Source organism: Macrobrachium nipponense, chromosome 24, assembly GCF_015104395.2.
Source record: "Macrobrachium nipponense isolate FS-2020 chromosome 24, ASM1510439v2, whole genome shotgun sequence".
Taxonomy (NCBI): domain Eukaryota; kingdom Metazoa; phylum Arthropoda; class Malacostraca; order Decapoda; family Palaemonidae; genus Macrobrachium; species Macrobrachium nipponense.
Window position 1 is genome coordinate 78144120 of NC_061091.1, and position 19361 is coordinate 78163480.

The 19361-nt window shown below is 41.8% G+C and overlaps 1 protein-coding gene across 1 annotated transcript in view; it reads right to left on the reverse strand.

The window, feature by feature from the left end:
- Positions 1 to 9055: 9055 nt before the first annotated feature.
- The window catches only part of LOC135205830 (zinc finger protein 184-like), a 35535-nt gene continuing 25229 nt past the window's right edge, over positions 9056 to 19361 (reverse strand). The window contains 6 exon segments of the mRNA XM_064237080.1: positions 9056 to 9518; positions 10386 to 10505; positions 10633 to 10758; positions 12330 to 12426; positions 13125 to 13281; positions 13479 to 13623. Of these exon segments, the coding sequence (XP_064093150.1) occupies positions 9303 to 9518; positions 10386 to 10505; positions 10633 to 10758; positions 12330 to 12426; positions 13125 to 13281; positions 13479 to 13623 (861 nt within the window). The 3' untranslated portion in view covers positions 9056 to 9302.

Here is a 19361-nt window from a genome sequence, read left to right on the forward strand (position 1 = left end):
ACAAAGCCTTTGCCCCTGTAGGGTGGTAGAAACGTCAGCTAGTGCCCCTCACGTGGTGCACTGTAGGCATGGCTAAAACTGGTATTTTCAGCTTTCCCTCAACCTTTTTACTTTACCTCCACTCCCCACGCTTCCTTTCTTCAGCCTTGCTGTCCAGCTTCTCTATTCTATGGTGCACTATTGGGACATTGTCTTTCATACCCTTTATTATTTTCGGGGTGTCTGTCTTGCATCCAATCTCTCTAACTCCCTCTTTTCAGAGCCTTTCAACGGATCAAAATCAGAAAATCTTACCTGTGCTCGTGATATGAAAGGTGCTCTCAGAGCAACTTTCCTCCCTTGGCAACCGCTGAGCAGCACCTTTCGAAAAAGCTAGCACTCGATATCTCCCACTTCTACACTTTACTTTCTAGCTCACAGCTCCTTCCTGTACCAAGCTCCAAAGGCTTCCTGTCGCTATACTCTCTCCTCCGCGACCATTCTGAGACCTCAGTGAGGCACTCAGCCACTTTAAGTGGCGGACGGGAGACGTTATATGTTGGCAGTGTATAATGGTGAGTAATGGGTCGCCCCCCTCCCCCGGTCTTAAATAATCCGGGTCACCAGACGTTGGACAGACAGAGACAGGACGAGGGTATACGTGGTCCTAGCTGATTTTGGGGCTCGCGAAATTGCTGCCTTGAAGACCCACGTGGCAAATAGCACGGTTTTTGGAAGCTGGCAGGAGTAACTAGTCTAGAAGAGGGAAGAGGAGGCAGATTGGATGTGTTGTTGCTGCAGTTCTTTTGGTTAGCCAAATATGCATATGTGCAAACAAGTGTATACATACATATATACATACTGCGTGTATATATACATATGTCCTTAAATCCACGGTAAAAAGGTAAATCAAACAGGCACTGGAACAAGTACTTTCGTTGTATATTCTAACATTTTCAAGTTCACACTAAATATAAAAGAAGCTGACAGGCCCATATACATATATACAAAATCAGAAAGAGTGGGCGTAGTCACAGTTTATTAATCTGGCCCCTCCCACCTCTGTCTGATTTTGTATATAAAGGCCTGTCAACTTCTTTTATATTTAGTGTGAACTTGAAAATGTTAGGATATACTAAGAAAGTACTTGTTCCAAGTCCCTGTTTCATTTACCTTTCTATCGTGGATTTAAGGATATTCTCAAGTACGTGTTCCTTCGTGCTACATTGCGTGTATATATATATATATATATATACATATATATATATATATATATATATATATATATATATATATATATATATATCAGTAGAAGGCTCCACGGTAATATTCTTGCTTATCAAGACGAAATATATTTGCAGAAAGTATTTACAGTGCTTAGAAACTTTCATCCATCCTTCTTTGTGGACTTGACTACTAAACTAAATGAAGAAATACGACCCAATGATTTGTTCGCATATTTCAATCTTGTTTGTCATTTCCGTTGTTTATATTTATTTCAGTCTCTTCACCAATGTTGTGTCTCTCATTTTAGTTGGTGATCAAGTCCACAAAAGGATGGACGAAAACTCTAATCGTTGTCAATACTTCTACAAACATATTTCGTCTTGATAAACAAGAATATTACTGTGGATCCTTCTACTGATTACTTAGAAGCACGATACGCTGTTTTTATATATCCTATATATATATATATATATATATATATATATATATATATATATATATATATATATATATATATATATTATATATATATATATATATATATATATATATATATATTATATAAGATATATATATATATATATATATATAATATATATATATGTTGAGTGGGCTGGAGGTAGTACAATCTGACATTATATAGCTGAAGCAAATGGTTTGACAGATTGAAGTTGAAGTAATACCTGCATAAGTTAATAATTTGTTGTTTTTCTTTGGCACCTGTAGTATTTAACATCCACGTATCAAGTTTCAGGAATGATAAGAATGGAAGATAGTGAACAATGAATTCTGAGTAAACTTAAAAAGCAAACAGGACTGAATTCTTCAGTGAAAACCAGAAAATATCCAGATTCCACGAAACGAAATCCAACGAAATACTTTTAGCTGGTTCGCTGGTATGGTCGCTAATGTCGTGACACGCCGCTCAGATGTCGTGAGTTCGCGCCTCCCCCAAGGCAATGACAAAATTATTGACCCTGTATTTTAATCAGTCACTGCCGCAGTGTTGGGTCTTTAGCGGTAGGTTGTTGAAACCAACATTCTTTGGAAGCTTGAATCTCAAGTCAGTGGCCCTTTTGGTGTCTGTTCCTTGTGAATAGATTTCATCTACCATAATAGTAATAGTACTATATTTTTATGGCGCAAGCTGAACCCGAGAAAGACTCCATCATGCATGTGTGTGTGTGTGTGTGTGTGTGTGTGTGTTTGTGTGTGTGTGAGTGAGGGGGTAAGTGTGTCCTATTGATAGCCTATTTTTCACTAAAACAGCAACACACTATTGTTCATTCTTATCAACTGTTGGCTACTTCATTTTGCTGGCATATATAAATAATGAGGACAGGACTTAGATAAGAGATGCGTTACGACTTTCTCCAGGTGAGTACGTTTTTTACCTGTCACTAATCAACAGATTAGAGATTAATGGTTTAAATTTTGACAAGTGGTAAGATAAGGGTGGGTTGGGATGGGTATTACCTGAATTTTCAGGTGTCAGCAGTTATGAAAGGGAATGTAATCATATGCTATGCTTCTTGATGAATGACACTTCTTTGGTCAGAGAGGTATTGTTACCTCATTCCTGAAAATGAAATTGATATGTTTTTTTCAGTGCATCTTCCCTTTCTACTCGTCCTTTTGGGAACGTAATATAATTTGTTTTTTTTTAATTGGTGTCTACTATTTTGGGATTTGTGAGTGTGTGTGCATGTCTGCATTCATTTGGCTGTAATGCTATTAAAAACACAGTTATGGAATTCCTGTTACCTTTCCTTGAAACCTTCTCGTCCGCCTATGTGAAATACTAGGACGATTCACTTCTCTTGTTGGTAGAGAAAAGGTCAACTAGACTTGTGCCCCAAAGCCTTCATAATCTACTCACCTCCAGATTTAGAGACCACTTTCATGGCTAGGTTTCATCTTTCCAACTGAGGGAGTCTGTCAGTACATTGAGGCTCCCTGAGGAAAAAACTTGACGTAACAATAATACTTTGCTAAGCCTGGAGAAAGATCTTTATCGCTAGCAGGTACACTGAAGGTGATCTTGCATCACCCTCATTTTAAAGGTAGGTCAAATAACTCTGACAACTCTGCTTAGCAAATGCGTAAAGCCCCAGGGATGCTGCGTTCAACTTCATAAGATGGGTGTGGTTCTTGAACTCGTCTCTTTCCCAGAGACCTGCCACCCAAGTACTACCCCAAAAGTTGGCCCCACGTGTTGAGCCATAGCACTTGGCTCTGTAGACAACAGAACCATCGTGGTTGTGTCACACTCCTCTCTACTTGGATAGGCCAGTTTGTTAACTGGCCATCTGGTCTGTATCAAAAGAGAAATTGCTAGAAGCTTTCTGTACCCCACAACTATTAGCTTTGTGCATAATTCTTCGTGTTAATTACTCTTCTTCATGCAACACGAAATTCATGAACAGGAAGAAAAGAATCTCCAGGATCTATTCTCCAAGAGTGACTACAAGTGGTATCACTTGGAACTAAATTCTAGCAAGGAGTGAGTGCAGCATGAATAAGCTCATCGTGTTGTGAAATGGTTTCACTATCTGTAGTGGCTTGCATGGTGCGAAGTTTGTGAATTTACCAAGCAGAATATTTGCAGTACAACATTGACAACTAGAGTGCCTCGGTGGCGTGGTTGGTATGGTGTTGGCGTGCCACCTCGGTGGCCACGAGTTCGATTCTCGAGCATTCCATTGAGGAGTGAGAGATGTGTATTTCTGGTGATAGAAGTTCACTCTCGGCGTGGTTCGGAAGTCACGAAAAGCCGTTGGTCCCGTTGCTGAATAACCACTGGTTCCATGCAACGTAATAACACCATACAAACAAACATTGACAGCTAGTTAACATAAAATTTGTAAACCATCAGGAGAGTGAGGCCTCTTTCAAAAACAAGCTAGGCTGCTAAGAGCTTCCCAGTTAGATCCTGCAGATTCTTTTCTGTCTTCTGCTGGAGTTGAGTCAACGCACTCTTAATTTTGCTAAGTCCAGAACCTTTCACTTCTGACTTCATTGTTCCTGAAGAACTCTTTGACACAGGAAGCACCACATTCTTGGAGTTCTGAGACCCACTCACACTGCCTCTTCATGTTATAAAAATTCTAGTGTCCCTACAAATGTCACAGGTAAAATTAAGACCATAATTGACTATTGAAAGAAATGTGAAATAAATAAGAATTTTTCTAATGCTAGCAACATAGCTCCAGTGCTAATTACTAGGACCTACCATACACCAATGAGTGGCATGATGTAACAGCTACCACTAACGACAATATGATTGAATAATGGTACTAGCTGGCATTGGGCTACTTTCCGTTTTGCTTGCAAACTCATTAGTACATGTTTATGACTATGGCAAAGTAAAACGGAACTAACTTTGCACACCAATACAAAGTAGCATCGCGATTTATGTAAATTAAATACTTTCTGTATTTCCCATTATATCTTCAGTTGCTCCTTTCAAATGAACACCATCATATTCTTTGGAAGCTTGAATTTCAAGTCCATGGCCCCTGTGGACTTGTTCCATATGAATAGGGTTCATCTTCTGAATATAATAATAATAATAATAATAATAATAATAATAATAATAATAATAATAATAATAATAATAATAATAATAATAATACTTTATTAAAAGTAATGGCTACTTCAGCAGCGTTACACGTGTAGAGATTCTTCTCTATTTTTCGAATAGCGGCTTTTTCGGTGCTACTTAAACAGGCTAGTAGAGCGCCTATAGAGGTCATGGTAAAATACAGGGTCAAAATAGGTGTATATATTTGAATTTTACAGATAAACTATGATACCATAGTCATCAAAGTCATTAACGATTTTCTCTCTCTCTCTCTCTCTCTCTGTCTCTGTCTCTCTCTCTCTCTCTCTCTCTCTCTCTCTCTCTCTCTTTCTTAAAGCGAGCTTTCGTCTGGAGCTGCCAGACATCCTCGGGCTGGGAAGCTGAGGGTGGACTGATCTTGGTGGCGGTGTCCGTCCTCGTTTATTATCTGTTGGTTGACAGCAGGGGGTCTGCCCCATGCTTGTCTCCTATTGGCTGGTGGCGGTGAGTCCTGTTTTCATTGGTTGCCTGAGCCAGGTCTCAAGCCACTTTCTTCGAGCCGATGGTTGCGTTGCAGCATATCCTGCAGCCGCCTGGACCTCCTAAGCGGCGCTGTAACATTGATGGGCGTTGCGCTACGCTGTGGGACGTCACGGCTACTTTGATTTCCATCGGCTGCAGGAGTACCTCGTTCGGGGGCATTGTCATCCATAGAGTTGTCATGATCGGTGGTGTCATTGTTGGTGGCAGGTCTTCTCATACTCGTAGGGAGGAGAAATTCTTCCTGCGTCGTATTTACGAACGTGCCTGTCGACGAAACCATAGATATAATCCTTGATCGTGTCTACAGGAATCAGTCGACAGCGCCCCTCAAACATACCGGAAGCCTCGCTCCGTACACTGCTGGAGATATGCACGAAGAAGGCCCCTTTCTCCACCCACCGTGGCCAGATGTTCCGCCAAAAGGACGGCGTGGCGATGGGCTCCCCACTGGGGGTCCTCTTCGCTAACTTTTATATGGGCACCGTGGAGGAACGGGTCTTCGCCAGGATGCAGCAAACCCCGCAGATATGGACGTTATATTGACGACATCTTTGTGCAAGTCGACGCCGAGGATGAGGTAGAAGCCCTCCGTCAAGCATTTCAGCAGTGTAGTGTGCTGAATTACACAGTCGAACGCAGCTCCGACGATCGGCTCCCCTTCCTCGACGTCCTTGTAAGCAAGACGGAAGACGGTCTCCGTACTTCAGTCTACACAAAGAAAACCAATTTAGGACTTTGCCTCAACGGAGACAGCGAGTGCCCCGCCAGATTCAAAAGCACCACCGTCAGGGCCTTCGTCAGGAGGGCCCTCTCCCACTGCTCGACCTGGCAGGACACTCACCAGGAACTCGACCGCGCCTCCCAAGTACTTGTGAATAACGGGTACTCAAATTAAATTAACAGCAAGGAAGTCCACACAGCCCTGGAGAAATGGTACGGTAGTGAGAGCCAGCAGCCCAGCCCCCAGGATAACATCAAGCTGTACTACAAAGCCTTCATGAGTTCCCATTACCGTGAAGAAGAGGACGCCATTAAGAAAATTATTTCTGATAATGTATCCCCGACTGACGACACCAAGAATATCGACTTAATAATATATTACCAGAATCGGAGGACGCGCGATCTTATTATGAAAAATAACCCCTCTCCACAGGTACGAGAACCCCTGAAGCAGACGCATGTAGTGTATCAGTATACATGCCCAGTCCGCGAATGCAGCGGCGCCTACGTAGGTATGACTACCATGCGACTGTCGAAGAGACTCTCGTTTTGCCCACTGCCCCAAGATGGGGGGGCTATATAAAGAATCACACCTGCACCAAACATCACGAGGCCATCTCCCGGGATGTCATCATAAAGAACACGAAGATCATCGGGAAGGCCCCTGATGCCCGTCGGTTGCACCTGCTGGAGGCGCTCCTCATCCAGCAAATAAAACCTACACTGAATACGACGCAAGAAGAATTTCTCCTCTCTACGAGTATGAGAAGACCTGCCACCAACAATGACACCACCGATCATGACAACTCTATGGATGACAACGCCCCCGAACGAGGTACTCCTGCAGCCGATGGAAATCAAAGTAGCCGTGACGTCCCACAGCGTAGCGCAACGCCCATCAATGTTACAGCGCCGCTTAGGAGGTCCAGGCGGCTGCAGGATATGCTGCAACGCAACCATCGGCTCGAAGAAAGTGGCTTGAGACCTGGCTCAGGCAACCAATGAAAACAGGACTCACCGCCACCAGCCAATAGGAGACAAGCATGGGGCAGACCCCCTGCTGTCAACCACAGATATAACGAGGACGGACACCGCACCAAGATCAGTCCACCCTCAGCTTCCCAGCCCGAGGATGTCTGGCAGCTCCAGACGAAAGCTCGCTTTAAGAAAGAGAGAGAGAGAGAGAGAGAGACAGACAGACAGAGAGACAGAGAGAGAGAGAGAGAGAGAGAAAATTGTTAATGACTTTGATGACTATGGTATCATAGTTTATCTGTAAAATTCAAATATATACACCTATTTTGACCCTGTATTTTACCATGACCTCTATAGGCGCTCTACTAGCCTGTTTAAGTAGCACCGAAAAAGCCGCTATTCGCAAAATAGAGAAGAATCTCTACAAGTGTAACGCTGCTGAAGTAGCCATTACTTTTAATAAAGTATGCTTGAGAGAGGGTCTGCTTCCTAAGTACAATAATAATAATAATAATAATAATAATAATAATAATAATAATAATAGTAATCAATAAAATTAATTTGTTCTCCAATAGAATGTTTGCCACATCTACCGACACGCTAAATACTAACCTTTGATAAAAGAAATCAATTAACCTGTACGAGACTCAAGATTCATGATGTGATGCAACAAATTCGGAATAAGAAAGGGTAACCAACAAATATCTCTATCAAAAGCAGATACTGTTGTATATGAGAAATAACCAAAAGAATGCAAATGTCAGAGGGTATTAACATTTAAGGGATGAAAGGAAATATTGACAGATGACTTTTGTAAAGAGCAACTTCAGTGAATCATAATGCTTGTAATGTAGTAAAGGTTTACGATAAATGAGACTACAGATGGCTCAAATATGGACACACAGAGTAATGACTAGTTTTCACTACTATGGCCACTCAGGGACCTGCATGAAGACTTCTTCACGGACACATACAGAGATTATTACTAGTATGCAGAAGAATAACAAAAAGTCATTAGTTTACGAAGATACAAGTAACATATTTAATAGACTGCCAATGTCAGTGATGCATTAAAAATTCCCTGCCAATATGTTGCCTGCTTTTCCATTGTCATGACTTCGATTCCCATTCTCAAATGCAGCATGCCTTGGAGAATTCACAGTTCCTGTTCATTTTTCGGAGCTCTTGCCATATCATTCGAACAGAGATAATTTTCTAAACTGTGCTGTGTCCGCTGTATACCGGTTTCCCAAATTTCTTAAGTGAAATAGTCATGTGTTTTCTATAGACAATCTTTCATTTAAGGTGTCTAGTCTCCTTACAGTACTACTCTTATTTCCTTTATTTTGCTTTATAGTGTATCAGAAAACAAGGATATTTTGTGCTTAGTACAGCGTACGTACTATGGAATTGGATTAATCAGCAGCATTCATAAAGAAATTAGTAATAGAATTGTTACTAACTATGATCTCTCAATAATTCAGTGTTAATTTATACATATTTTAAGTTGCCAATTACAGGCAGTCCCCTCTTGGCTTACGACGTTCCGAGGTTACAGCACTTTTCAATTATATTTATCAGAAATTATTTCCAGGTTTACGACATATGTTCCAGGGTTACGGCGCTTACAATGCTGATCTGGAAGAAGAAATGACTCCAAAAATGCAAAATAATTAATATTTGAAGTTTTTTTTGATGAAAAATGCAATAAGAATGCAGATTACATACTTTATGCACCCAAAGCATTAAAAGTAAGGTTTTCTTAGGATTTTTTACCATGTCCCAGCTTACAACGATTTTCGGCTTACAACACGTCTCAAGAACGGAACCCCCGTCGTAACCCGGGGACTGCCTGTACCTCTGAATGTTATAGAAAGGGCCATGGATTGTTTCTTTTTTTTTTTATGGCAAATGCTTGCATACTATTCAACCTATCTATGATACTCAAAGAACATACATGTATTACTGACAGATGTAAGTACCAAGTGTGTATAGTATACAAATGTACAGTATTCCTTATAGTTAGAAAAAATAATAGTCCAGTTGTAGAAAGTTGCAACTATTTATTTGAAAAATCATACAAATATAAAATTTTGTACAGTCTTAACAATATCATCACAGATAATCAAAAGGTTATTGAAAAAGTATTTAACACTTTTTTTATACTATGTACAAAGTCTCAGTATAAATACTCTTATTAAATATCAAGTAATTGATAGAAATCATCTTCATGAAATCTATCATGAATTGCAGTGAGTAGAATATGAAAACTTGCATAAGGGATTCCATCAGATTCCTAATATTGCACAGTGCCACTAACCATGTCAAAACCTTGTGTAAATATATACCCTTGTGCGGTGTGTACTGCCTGGGGAATTGGCTGCACAGAATATTCTGCACCTGTGACTCCAGGAATAGTTTGGACAGCTTGCACTGCCTGCATTGTCTGGACAGATGCTCCTCCGCTCAGTGCTGTACCAACACCAGTTAATGGTACTGTAGAGCCTGATACCTGGTGGAAAATTTTAAAAAACTGTCATTCATCACATGCCATGCACCTTATGTGTTAGATAGAACATATGGTCACCAAATTATGGCTCAAGTTCTTTGACAACTGGACAGTGAAGCATTGTTGCGAAACAGTGAACTTAAAACATTCAAGAGCCTTCACCTGACATTTGCTAACCTTGTGACATTTTTTCTCTAATGTGTTGACAGCCCAGAATCCAATGTTCAAGCTATAAGTCTGAGGAAGTTATTGTACTAACATGATCAGTAGCTGACTATAAGACTTGATGTCAACATGGTTATTGGAAGACAAGTTGGCAATGAAAGCCATTACTGAGGTTTGTTGTACTTAAGCAGAGTTTTGACAGAGGAACATATGGAGATCTCTTCCTCCTGGGACTAAACCAATGGGACTGGACTGATCAAGGATAATGGCTGATTAGGTGTCATTATACAATGGCAACAGTTGAGAGATTCATGAAAAGCCATTATGTAGCACAGACAGATGTCTCCAAACTTTTTCAATATAAGGGCCACATATATTTTGCACATCTTTGCAAGCCACAGAAAAAAAAGTGTCAGTTTCACATGTTTAATTATTCAAAATAAAGAAAAACAGCTAGGGCAATTTGAATGTGAAAATGACCACTCCAACGGCAATACCAGCACCAGAGAGCTTTAAGTGACTGGCTGTTACTAGTAAAACTGGGAGTATACAGCTTTTGATTACTAGCTGCAGGGTGGATGAAACCAAGTGGTGGGCTGAATGTGGCCCCCCGGCCATAGTTTGAAGAACCCTGATCTAGCACATGCCTGATGCAAAAAAGAATGTAATGTACTTAACAATTATGGAAACGCTTAAACAACATACCTGCACAACATGTCCTATAGACGGTATGTGGCCCTGCATACTGCCCATTACGGGTATTGTTACTGTTTGCTGCCCATTTACAGTTATGTACTGAGGGGTACTGACCATGCCTCCCCCAACCTGAAAAAGGTATGACAGAGCAATATAATTTTATACAAATCATGCGCAAAAATGCAATCTTGAGCAGTCTTAAATTTTCTAACACATTTATAATCAGCACAGATCTTACGACAACAGACCCACGAACCTCTTCCAAAGTTGTTGATGTTACAGCACCTTGCGCTGATGCTAAGGTGAGGCTATTTACTCCGGCAGTTCCCTTCTCTTCCTTCAGGCCCGATGCTGCTGTTGCTATTGCCAAGGGATCTAATACCTGAAGAACAAAAACATCAAACCATTTCATAAACACTTCAGGTTTTGTGTACTGGCAAAGGGAGAATTCGTGTATAGACCACGATTCAATTTCAGATGGTTAGCCATCTCTACAGAATTATTATTACAGGCAGTCCCCAGTTATCAGCAGGGCATCCTTTCCTGAGGGGGTGCCGATAAGCAAAAACTGCCAATGACCGAAACTCGGCGATTTGTGGCAGCAATAACCGGTTATCTGTGCCATAGGCACCATTATGGCGCCTTTGTTAGGTATGTTATGGCGCCAATAACTGGAACTCGGTCTGTTATGGAGCCATAAGTCGCCGATTTTATGGCGCTAAAAACCAGATTGCTGATAACCGGGGACTGCCTGTATTATTAAAAAATACTTATAGTAGCAAGTCTTAAAATGGCGGAGGAAATCTAGTTATATAATTGTACATATATATTTGAAAATAAAACAATAAGGAGCTTTTGGGAATCTGTTCGGTTCCCCAGAAAGCTATCCTTACAGTTTTATCTTCAAATAGATGTACAGTTACATAACTGTGGATTTCTTTCTTCATTATTATTATCATTATCATTATTACATCATTTATTTGGACACCGACTCATTTTTAACTCCTACAGGCTGGCCTAATGGTTTTTTTTTTTTTTTTTTTTTTTTTTTGGTACTAAAATTTAAAGCCTATTCAACACAGTTAACTTATCTTCTTTAAGAATTTATTAACTGAATAGACCAAATCAATGAAGATTCTGACTATATTTCCACTACTGACTTGTTTCAAAAACTAGACATAAGCCAACAGTTGATGTTTGTACAATCCCATAAACTGTTAGCTCTGACAAAAGTTCTCTGCATAAACAGACTATAAATTAGTCTAGTACAATTTGTATTACTTTATATGGACATGAATCATGGCATGACAATGAAACTACTGTTTATCTAAAATATGTTGTTGATTTAAGAATCAAGTTTTAAGATGTAAATATTAAGAGCCAGTTGGCAGGACAGTCAGAAATGATACCATAAGGGAAATTACAGGAGCTCCATGTACAAATTACAGAATTTACAGAATGATAAAAGGAAGATGAAGATGATGGCTTGGACATGTCCTTTGTATAACCGATGGGAGAACAGTAGATGACATAGTCAGCTGAGTCATGTGAGCTCCATAAGATTTATGCAACCAAGACCTTTACTTGGAAGAGAATAATTAGAAAGAGGCTGGAGATGAGAGGAGATTGGTGGACCATAGAACAGGAAAGACATAGGTGGCAGAATTCAATAAGAGCCTTTGCAACATAGTGTTGGAAGGAATTCTGATGGTAGTTACGATGAATAACAAACTTAGCTGCAAAATGTAGAATATAGAATTTAAGCCAAACGCCAAGCACTGGGACCTATGGGGTCATTCAGCGCTGAAGCGTCGTAAGGGGAAACCATTGTAAACTGGGGGCTGTCTGTATATGCATTTGCAATTTCCATGACACTTACCATACCTTTATTATCCTTACTAATCAGGATAGCATAAAATATATTCAAGATAGCGTAAAATATATTAATCTTACCTGCGTCACCTGCGTAAGATTTGTATTAGAGGTACTTGTATGGTTGTTTGTCACCACAGTCACAGCAACTTTGTCGCACAATTTGTCATGGATCTTTCTGCAAATGGGCAAAGTCATGAAATTCTTGTACAGGATCGAAAAGTATAGCATATGAATGTTGAATAACACTGGAAAGTAAATATATATTTTTGCAAAAACATGGTAATGATTCATGGCAAAGATGAAGCTATTGAAGGAATCTAACTGGCAATGATTTAATTTTATTCAGCATGAACGCACCCAAAAAAAAAAAGGCCTGTTTGGTCTTTTAATTTGCTTGGCAAGCTTCCAAAAGATAATGCTGAGATGAGCAAAATACAAGATAAGTTTATGGATGACCCATTTGTTCATACTCAACTACTAACCTTCATTCTTTACATAGCAGCTAAATCCCCATGTAAGGAACTTCATATTTGTATGTTAGGAAAGTTACTTTACACACATACACAACTTTGTTCTTTACATGGTGATCTGGCCTATATGTAAAGTTAAGTATATCTTTGCCAGACCACTGAGCTGATTAACAGCTCTCCTAGGACTGGCCCAAAGGGATAGATATTTTTTACATGGCTAGGAACCCATTGGTTACCTAGCAACGGGACCTACAGCTTATTGTGAGATCCAAACCACCGTATATCGAAAAATTAATTTCTATCACCAGCAATAAATTCCTCTGATTCCGCATAGGTTAGAAAAAATAAAATTACTTTTGAAATTTGCTATTTTATCACAGGGAGATATAACTACAGTACTTACTTCACATGTAGTTTAAGATCCCAGGCCCCAGCATACGTTTTAGAGCAATAAGAACACCTGTACCGTCTATCTCCTCTGTGACGACTCATGTGTTCGTCCAACTTGGTTTTGCTAACAAAGCCTCGGACACACACCTGGCACTGGAACGGACGCTCTCCTGGTAGCAAATATTGTCAAGAGGATGCATCAGTCATTAAAAGAGAAAGGCAACTGACAAATAAGTCGAAAAAGAAAAAAAAATAAACAAACTGGAATAAAACCAATTACAATTTCTACACTTCTTTATATATTAAGAAAGAAAAATACAATAAACATCAGTTCAAATACAGCAAAGAAACGTCAACATTCAAATACCTGTATGTATCCTCTCGTGAAATTTTAACTTTTCTTTCCGCATGAATTTCTTTTTACAGAAGGTGCACTCAAATCTCTTAATATCATTATGAACTTCCATATGTGCCATTAGTGAATTCTGCGTCATGAATTTGTTACCACATATCTGAAAGACAAAAACCTCATTCCAACATAGTATTCCTCTTATAGGGTTAAGAATAAAAGTACTTGAAAGAACACTGAAAGATGTTATTAAGTAAAAACAGAGGTAGCCTGAGCATGCACACATACTCCAAAACCACCAGTAAGGAACCTGCCTCACTTTTTTGTGTGACCTGGCTAATTAGCCTAAAGAATTCAGCAGGGAGTCAGGAACTTTGTAATAGGTTTGTAGGAAAAAATGTTATTGTCATGATACAATAAAGTTTTATGCATACTTACCTGGCAGATATATACTTAGCTATAGACTCCGTCGTCCCCGATAGAAATTCGAATTTCGCGGCACACTCTACAGGTAGGTCAGGTGATCTACCGCCCCGCCGCTGGTGGCGGGAATAGGAATCATTCCCGTTTTCTAAGACAGATTTTCTCTTCCACCTGTCTCCTGAGGGGAGGTCGGGTGGGCCATACACCGTATATATCTGCCAGGTAAGTATGCATAAAACTTTATTGTATCATGACAATAACATTTTTATGCATTCAACTTACCTGTCAGATATATACTTAGCTGATTGGCACCTTTGGCGGAGGGTAAGAGACAGCTAATCTACTGAAATAGACAGGAAACAACATATGTTGTAGGTAATAAAATTAAAAACCTTGATTCCTATCCTGTGTTAGCGAAAGACTTCATGGCTACTGCCTAGGAGCCCGTATCGCTTCAAGAGCCTCAGCGAGGTAGTGACCTCATGCTAAGAGTTCTTGATGGTCTGTTACAGGGGTCTTACCCACTTACGCTTCAGAACCTTAGGATCTTTGTCAATGGGGTCCTATCCACTTACATAACAAAACACCGCTTGCCTATTGGCATGATCATAGAGCACAACACTAATCCCGATCACCTGATCCTCATTGGGGTTAGTACTACGATTGAAAGGAGTCATCCCCGAACATCCTTTCAAGCAACCCACAACTCAACAACAATATCAAAACTAATTATTAAAAATATTAAAAACAAATTTTAAGGATCAGCGTCTGCTCCATTTCCCAGCATAGTATCCGCTGATACATAAGGTCCAAGAGCGAAACATTTATCGTATGTTATTCTAACATCCTTTAAATAGTGGGATGCTACTGAATTGCACCTCCAATAAGTTGCTGCTAAAATGTTTCTCATGGACATATTCTTCGTAAAAGAAAGGGAAGTTGCCACAGCCCGGACTTCGTGAGCTTTCACTCTCAGCAGCTTTAAAGAGTTCTCTTGGCAATTCCTATGAGCTTCGGTAATTACATTTCTGACAAAGAATGCCAGTGCGTTCTTTGACATCGGTCTCTTGGGGTTTCTTACCGAAACACCAAAGACCTTGTCGACATCCCTGAAGCTGTGTCTTCTTTTCTAAATAAAATTTTAAGGTCCTGACTGGGCAAAGGGACCAATCCAACTCTCTTCCTACCAGAGAAGAGAGTCCCTTGACTTCGAAACTTCTAGGCCAAGGTTTAGAAGGGTTCTCATTCTTTGCTAGGAAAAGATCCTGGAAAGAAATGACAGCCGAGTCTTTTCTAAATCCCACCCGAGAGTCCAAAGCATGCAATTCACTGATCCTCTTAGCAGTGCTAGAGCCAACAGAGGAATATGCATTTGCTAGTAAGATCTCTGAATGAGATTTTATCTATAGGTTCTTGAACCTGTCGACATCAAGAACTTTAGGGACAAACCGTCCAGGTTCCAACTCGGGGGGAATCGACGATCTCAATTTCTTAGTCTCGAAAGACCTGATGAGATCATGAAGATCCTTATTATTCTCGAGATTCAGCCCTCTGTTTCTAAAAACAGCTGAGAGCATGCTCCTATATCCCTTGATAGTTGATACGGCCAATTTGGATTCTTCTCTCAAGAAGAGGAGAAAATCCGCGATTTCGGTTACAGAGGTATTGGAAGAGGACAGCTTCTTCGACCTACACCATCTACGGAAAACTCCCACTTCGATTGGTAGACCCGCAGGGTAGAGGCTCTGCAGGCTCTAGCAATTGAAGTTTTGCCACTTTCTTTGAAAAGCCTCTCGCTCTGACCAGTCTTTCGATAGTCGAAAGGCAGTCAGGGAGAGACTTTGGATGTTTTTGTGGAACCTCTCGAAGTGGGGTTGTCTGAGCAGATCTGTCCTGTCTGGTAGAGATCTGGGGAAGTCCACCGTCCATTCCAGTACCTCTGTGAGCCAGATTCGGGAAGGCCAAAAGGGAGCGATTAGAGTCATTCTCATTCCTTCCGATGCCACAAATTTCCTTACTACTTCCCCCAGCAATTTGAATGGGGGAAAGGCGTATGCATCTATGCCTGACCAATCCATGAGGAAGGCATCGATCGCTGTGGCTCTGGGATCTTCTTCTAGCGAGCAGAAGTTGTCTATTTTCCTGGAGAGGAACGTGGCAAACAGGTCGATCTGGGGTCTCCCCAGAGTGACCATATTTGTCTGCAGACTCCTGAGTGGAGCATCCACTCTGTCGGGAGAACCTGGTTCTTTCTGCTCAACCTGTCTGCCCTTAGGTTTTTTACTCCTTGGACAAACCTTGTACGCAGAATAATGCCCCGTTCCTCTGTCCAGGTTAATAGAGCTCTCGCTATTTCGTTCAGAGAGAAAGAGTGAGTGCCCCCCTTGATTCCGGATGTAAGCCAGAGCTGTGGTGTTGTCGGAATTGACTTGAACTACCACCCCTCTGACTTCCGCTTCGAAGTATTCCAGGGCTAGATGAATTGCCAGGAGTTCCTTCGCATTGATGTGCAGAGTAGTTTGTTGTCTGGTCCAAATACCCGCTACTTTCCTTTGGACACCCAAGTGTTGCTCCCCAACCTGTTTCCCGAGGCATCGGAAAACAACACTCGGTGAGGGTTCCGAATCAAGAGGGACACCCCTTCGTTCCTTGTCATTGGGGTTAACCACCACTTTAGGTCGGATTTTATCCCCTGTTGGATGGGAAAAACGTCTGACAAGTCTCATGTCTTTTGACTCCACATCCTCTTTAGATAAAATTGCAGAGGTCTGAGATTTAATCTTCCCAGGGAAATTAACTGCTCTAACGAGGAAAGGGTGCCCAGCAGACTGAGCCATTCCCTCGCCGAGGTCCGTTCCTTTTTTCCCTAAGAAGTTCGAGATCTTTCTAAGCCTCGAGTAATTCTGTCTTGAGATGGAAACGCCCGAAACCCCGAGAATCCATCTGTATCCCCAGATAGACTATGTTCTGTCTGGGGATCAATTGTGATTTCTCGAGGTTCACGAGCAGTCCCAGAGATTTTGTCAAGTTCAAAGTCTTCTCCAAGTCCTTCAAGCACTGAATTTCCGATTTTGCTCTTATTAGCCAATCGTCCAGATAAAGGGATATATTTATCCCCTCTAGATGTAGCCATCTCGCAACATTCATCATTAGCCTCGTGAACACTTGAGGGGCCGTTGAAAGGCGAAGCATAGGGCTCTGAATTGGTAATACTTTCCCCCGCATCATGAATCGGAGATATTTCTTCGATGATGGATGCAGGGGGACATGAAAGTATGCATCTTGTAGATCTAAGGAGACCATCCAATCTTCCTGGACGAAGAGCCGCAAGAACCGATTTTGATGTTTCCATAGAGAACTTTGTGTTCTCCACAAATCGGTTCAATGCGCTCACATCCAGGACCGCGGTCTCCACCACCCTCCCGCGAGGATTTCGGAACCAGAAAAAGACGGTTGTAGAATCCTCGGGAATGCGGATCCCGAACCACTTCAATGGCCTCCTTTTGCAACATCTGTTCTACCAGTTGCAATAATGCTTCTTTCTTGGCAGGGTCCCCTGTATTGGGCTGACAGTTTCCCCTCGGGTTCGTAGTCAAGGGAGGTCTGTCTCGAAAGGGGATCATATATCCCTTTGTTACCACGGAAAGGGACCAAATTTCTGCCTGTCTCCGAGCCCATTCTTCGGAAAATTTCCGAGTCTGGCTCCTACCGTGCTTGAAGGACTGTTTGTCTCATTTCGCTCTCTTGACAGATCTGCAGGAAGACCTACCTCTCTCTGCACTCCTCTCTTCTTAAAAGAGGGTCTGGCCGAGGTACTCCCCTCGAAAGGGCTGTTGAGGAGCCCGAGTCTCTCTCTTAATAGGACCCGCAAGTCCTCGATTTCTTTGCAGATATTTGGGCCAAGAGATCTTGTGTGGCCTTTCTGTCAAAGAATGAGAAATATCTTTTACTAGATTTGAAGGAAACAATTGGTCCGACAGAGGAGCATACAGAAGAGATGACCTCTGAGTAGGAGTAACTGCTTTCGTCAGAAAAGAGCTAAATAAGACTCTCTTCTTCAGAATACCAGTTCCAAACAGAGAGGCACTCTCCTGATCCATCCTGAACTGCTTGTCCATACAGGAAAGGACACTATGAAGGACTTCTGGACTAAGAGATTCCTTCTCTTGTGTCTTTTGGACCAACACCCCAAGGGACAGTCTAAGAAGTTAAAAACTTCTAAGACATTAAACAATCCCTTGAGGAGATGGTCCATCTCAGAAGTCCCCCATGTGATCTTTGCTGATGACAAGGCTTGTCTCCTAGACGAATCCACCAGATTCGAAAAATCTGCTTCGGCAGTGGACGAGAGAGCTAGACCCCGTGGTTTGCCCGTCTCGTACCAAATTCCCTTCTTTCCTGATAGTCTGGAAGGAGGGCAGGTAAAGGACTGTCTTCCCCGCCTTCTCCTTGGATTCCAACCAATTTCCTACGAATCGGAGAGCCTTGTTCATGGAAATGGTTGGCTCATTTTAATAAAAGATGATTGAGTTTCGGGACCTTCGTGCTTGTAAATAGGACCTTGGAGAAGGAGGAGCAGTCGGGCTTAAAGAGTCCCCAAACTCTTGAAGTAAGAGGGCTGCCAGCGTCTTGTAATCTGACAAACCCGGAGCCGAGTGATCTTCAGAGTCCGAAATCTCTTCCCAATCCAATTCGAAGAGGATTGTTTATTTCCAGCAGGAGACTGGCCTCTCGCAACATCCCCCCACTCTCGCAAGAACGACGACCGCCTGTGATAACTTGCATCCCTACGAGAGATAGGTTGATCCTGCAAAACGACCTTATCCTTCTCCTGGCAAGAGCGATGGCCGCTTGTGCGACACCTTTCTCGCCTGTCAGACGATAGATGTCCTCTCCTATCGCTTTCTCCGGAACCACCCTTATGTCCTGACAAGGAATACGGCGCTTGTGCGACAACTAGAGTCCTTGTCAGGTATAGGTTTTATCCTTCCGAAAGCCAAACAAATCTTCCTGGCTTAATTGTCTTTTGGAAGAAGTCCGTCTCTTATTTGTCACTGTGGCTCATTGCGCCGGGTTTGGCGCTCGTGATTCCTTGCGCCAAGCTGGCGCTTCTGGCGCATTTCGGCAGAGTGGCGCTTCTGGCGCATCTGGCGCTTCTGGCGCATTTCGGCAGGGTGGCGCATCTGGCGCCTCTGGCGCTTCTGGCGCATTTTCGCCAGGCTGGCGCTTCTGGCGATATGGCGCATCTGGCGCTTCTGGCTCTTCTGACTCGTATGGAGTCTCAAACGCATCTGGCGCATTGCGCCAGGTTGGCGTTTTTGGCGCATTCTTATTACTCCTCTGAGTATAAGCCGAAACTTCCGTTTTCTTCTTTCCTTCCCTTCGTCTTCTTTATAGGAAGGAAAGAGTCCTTTCTCCTGGGAGTTTCCTTAGTAAAAAACTCCTACTAAGGCCGAAAGTTGCTCCTGCACATTTAGG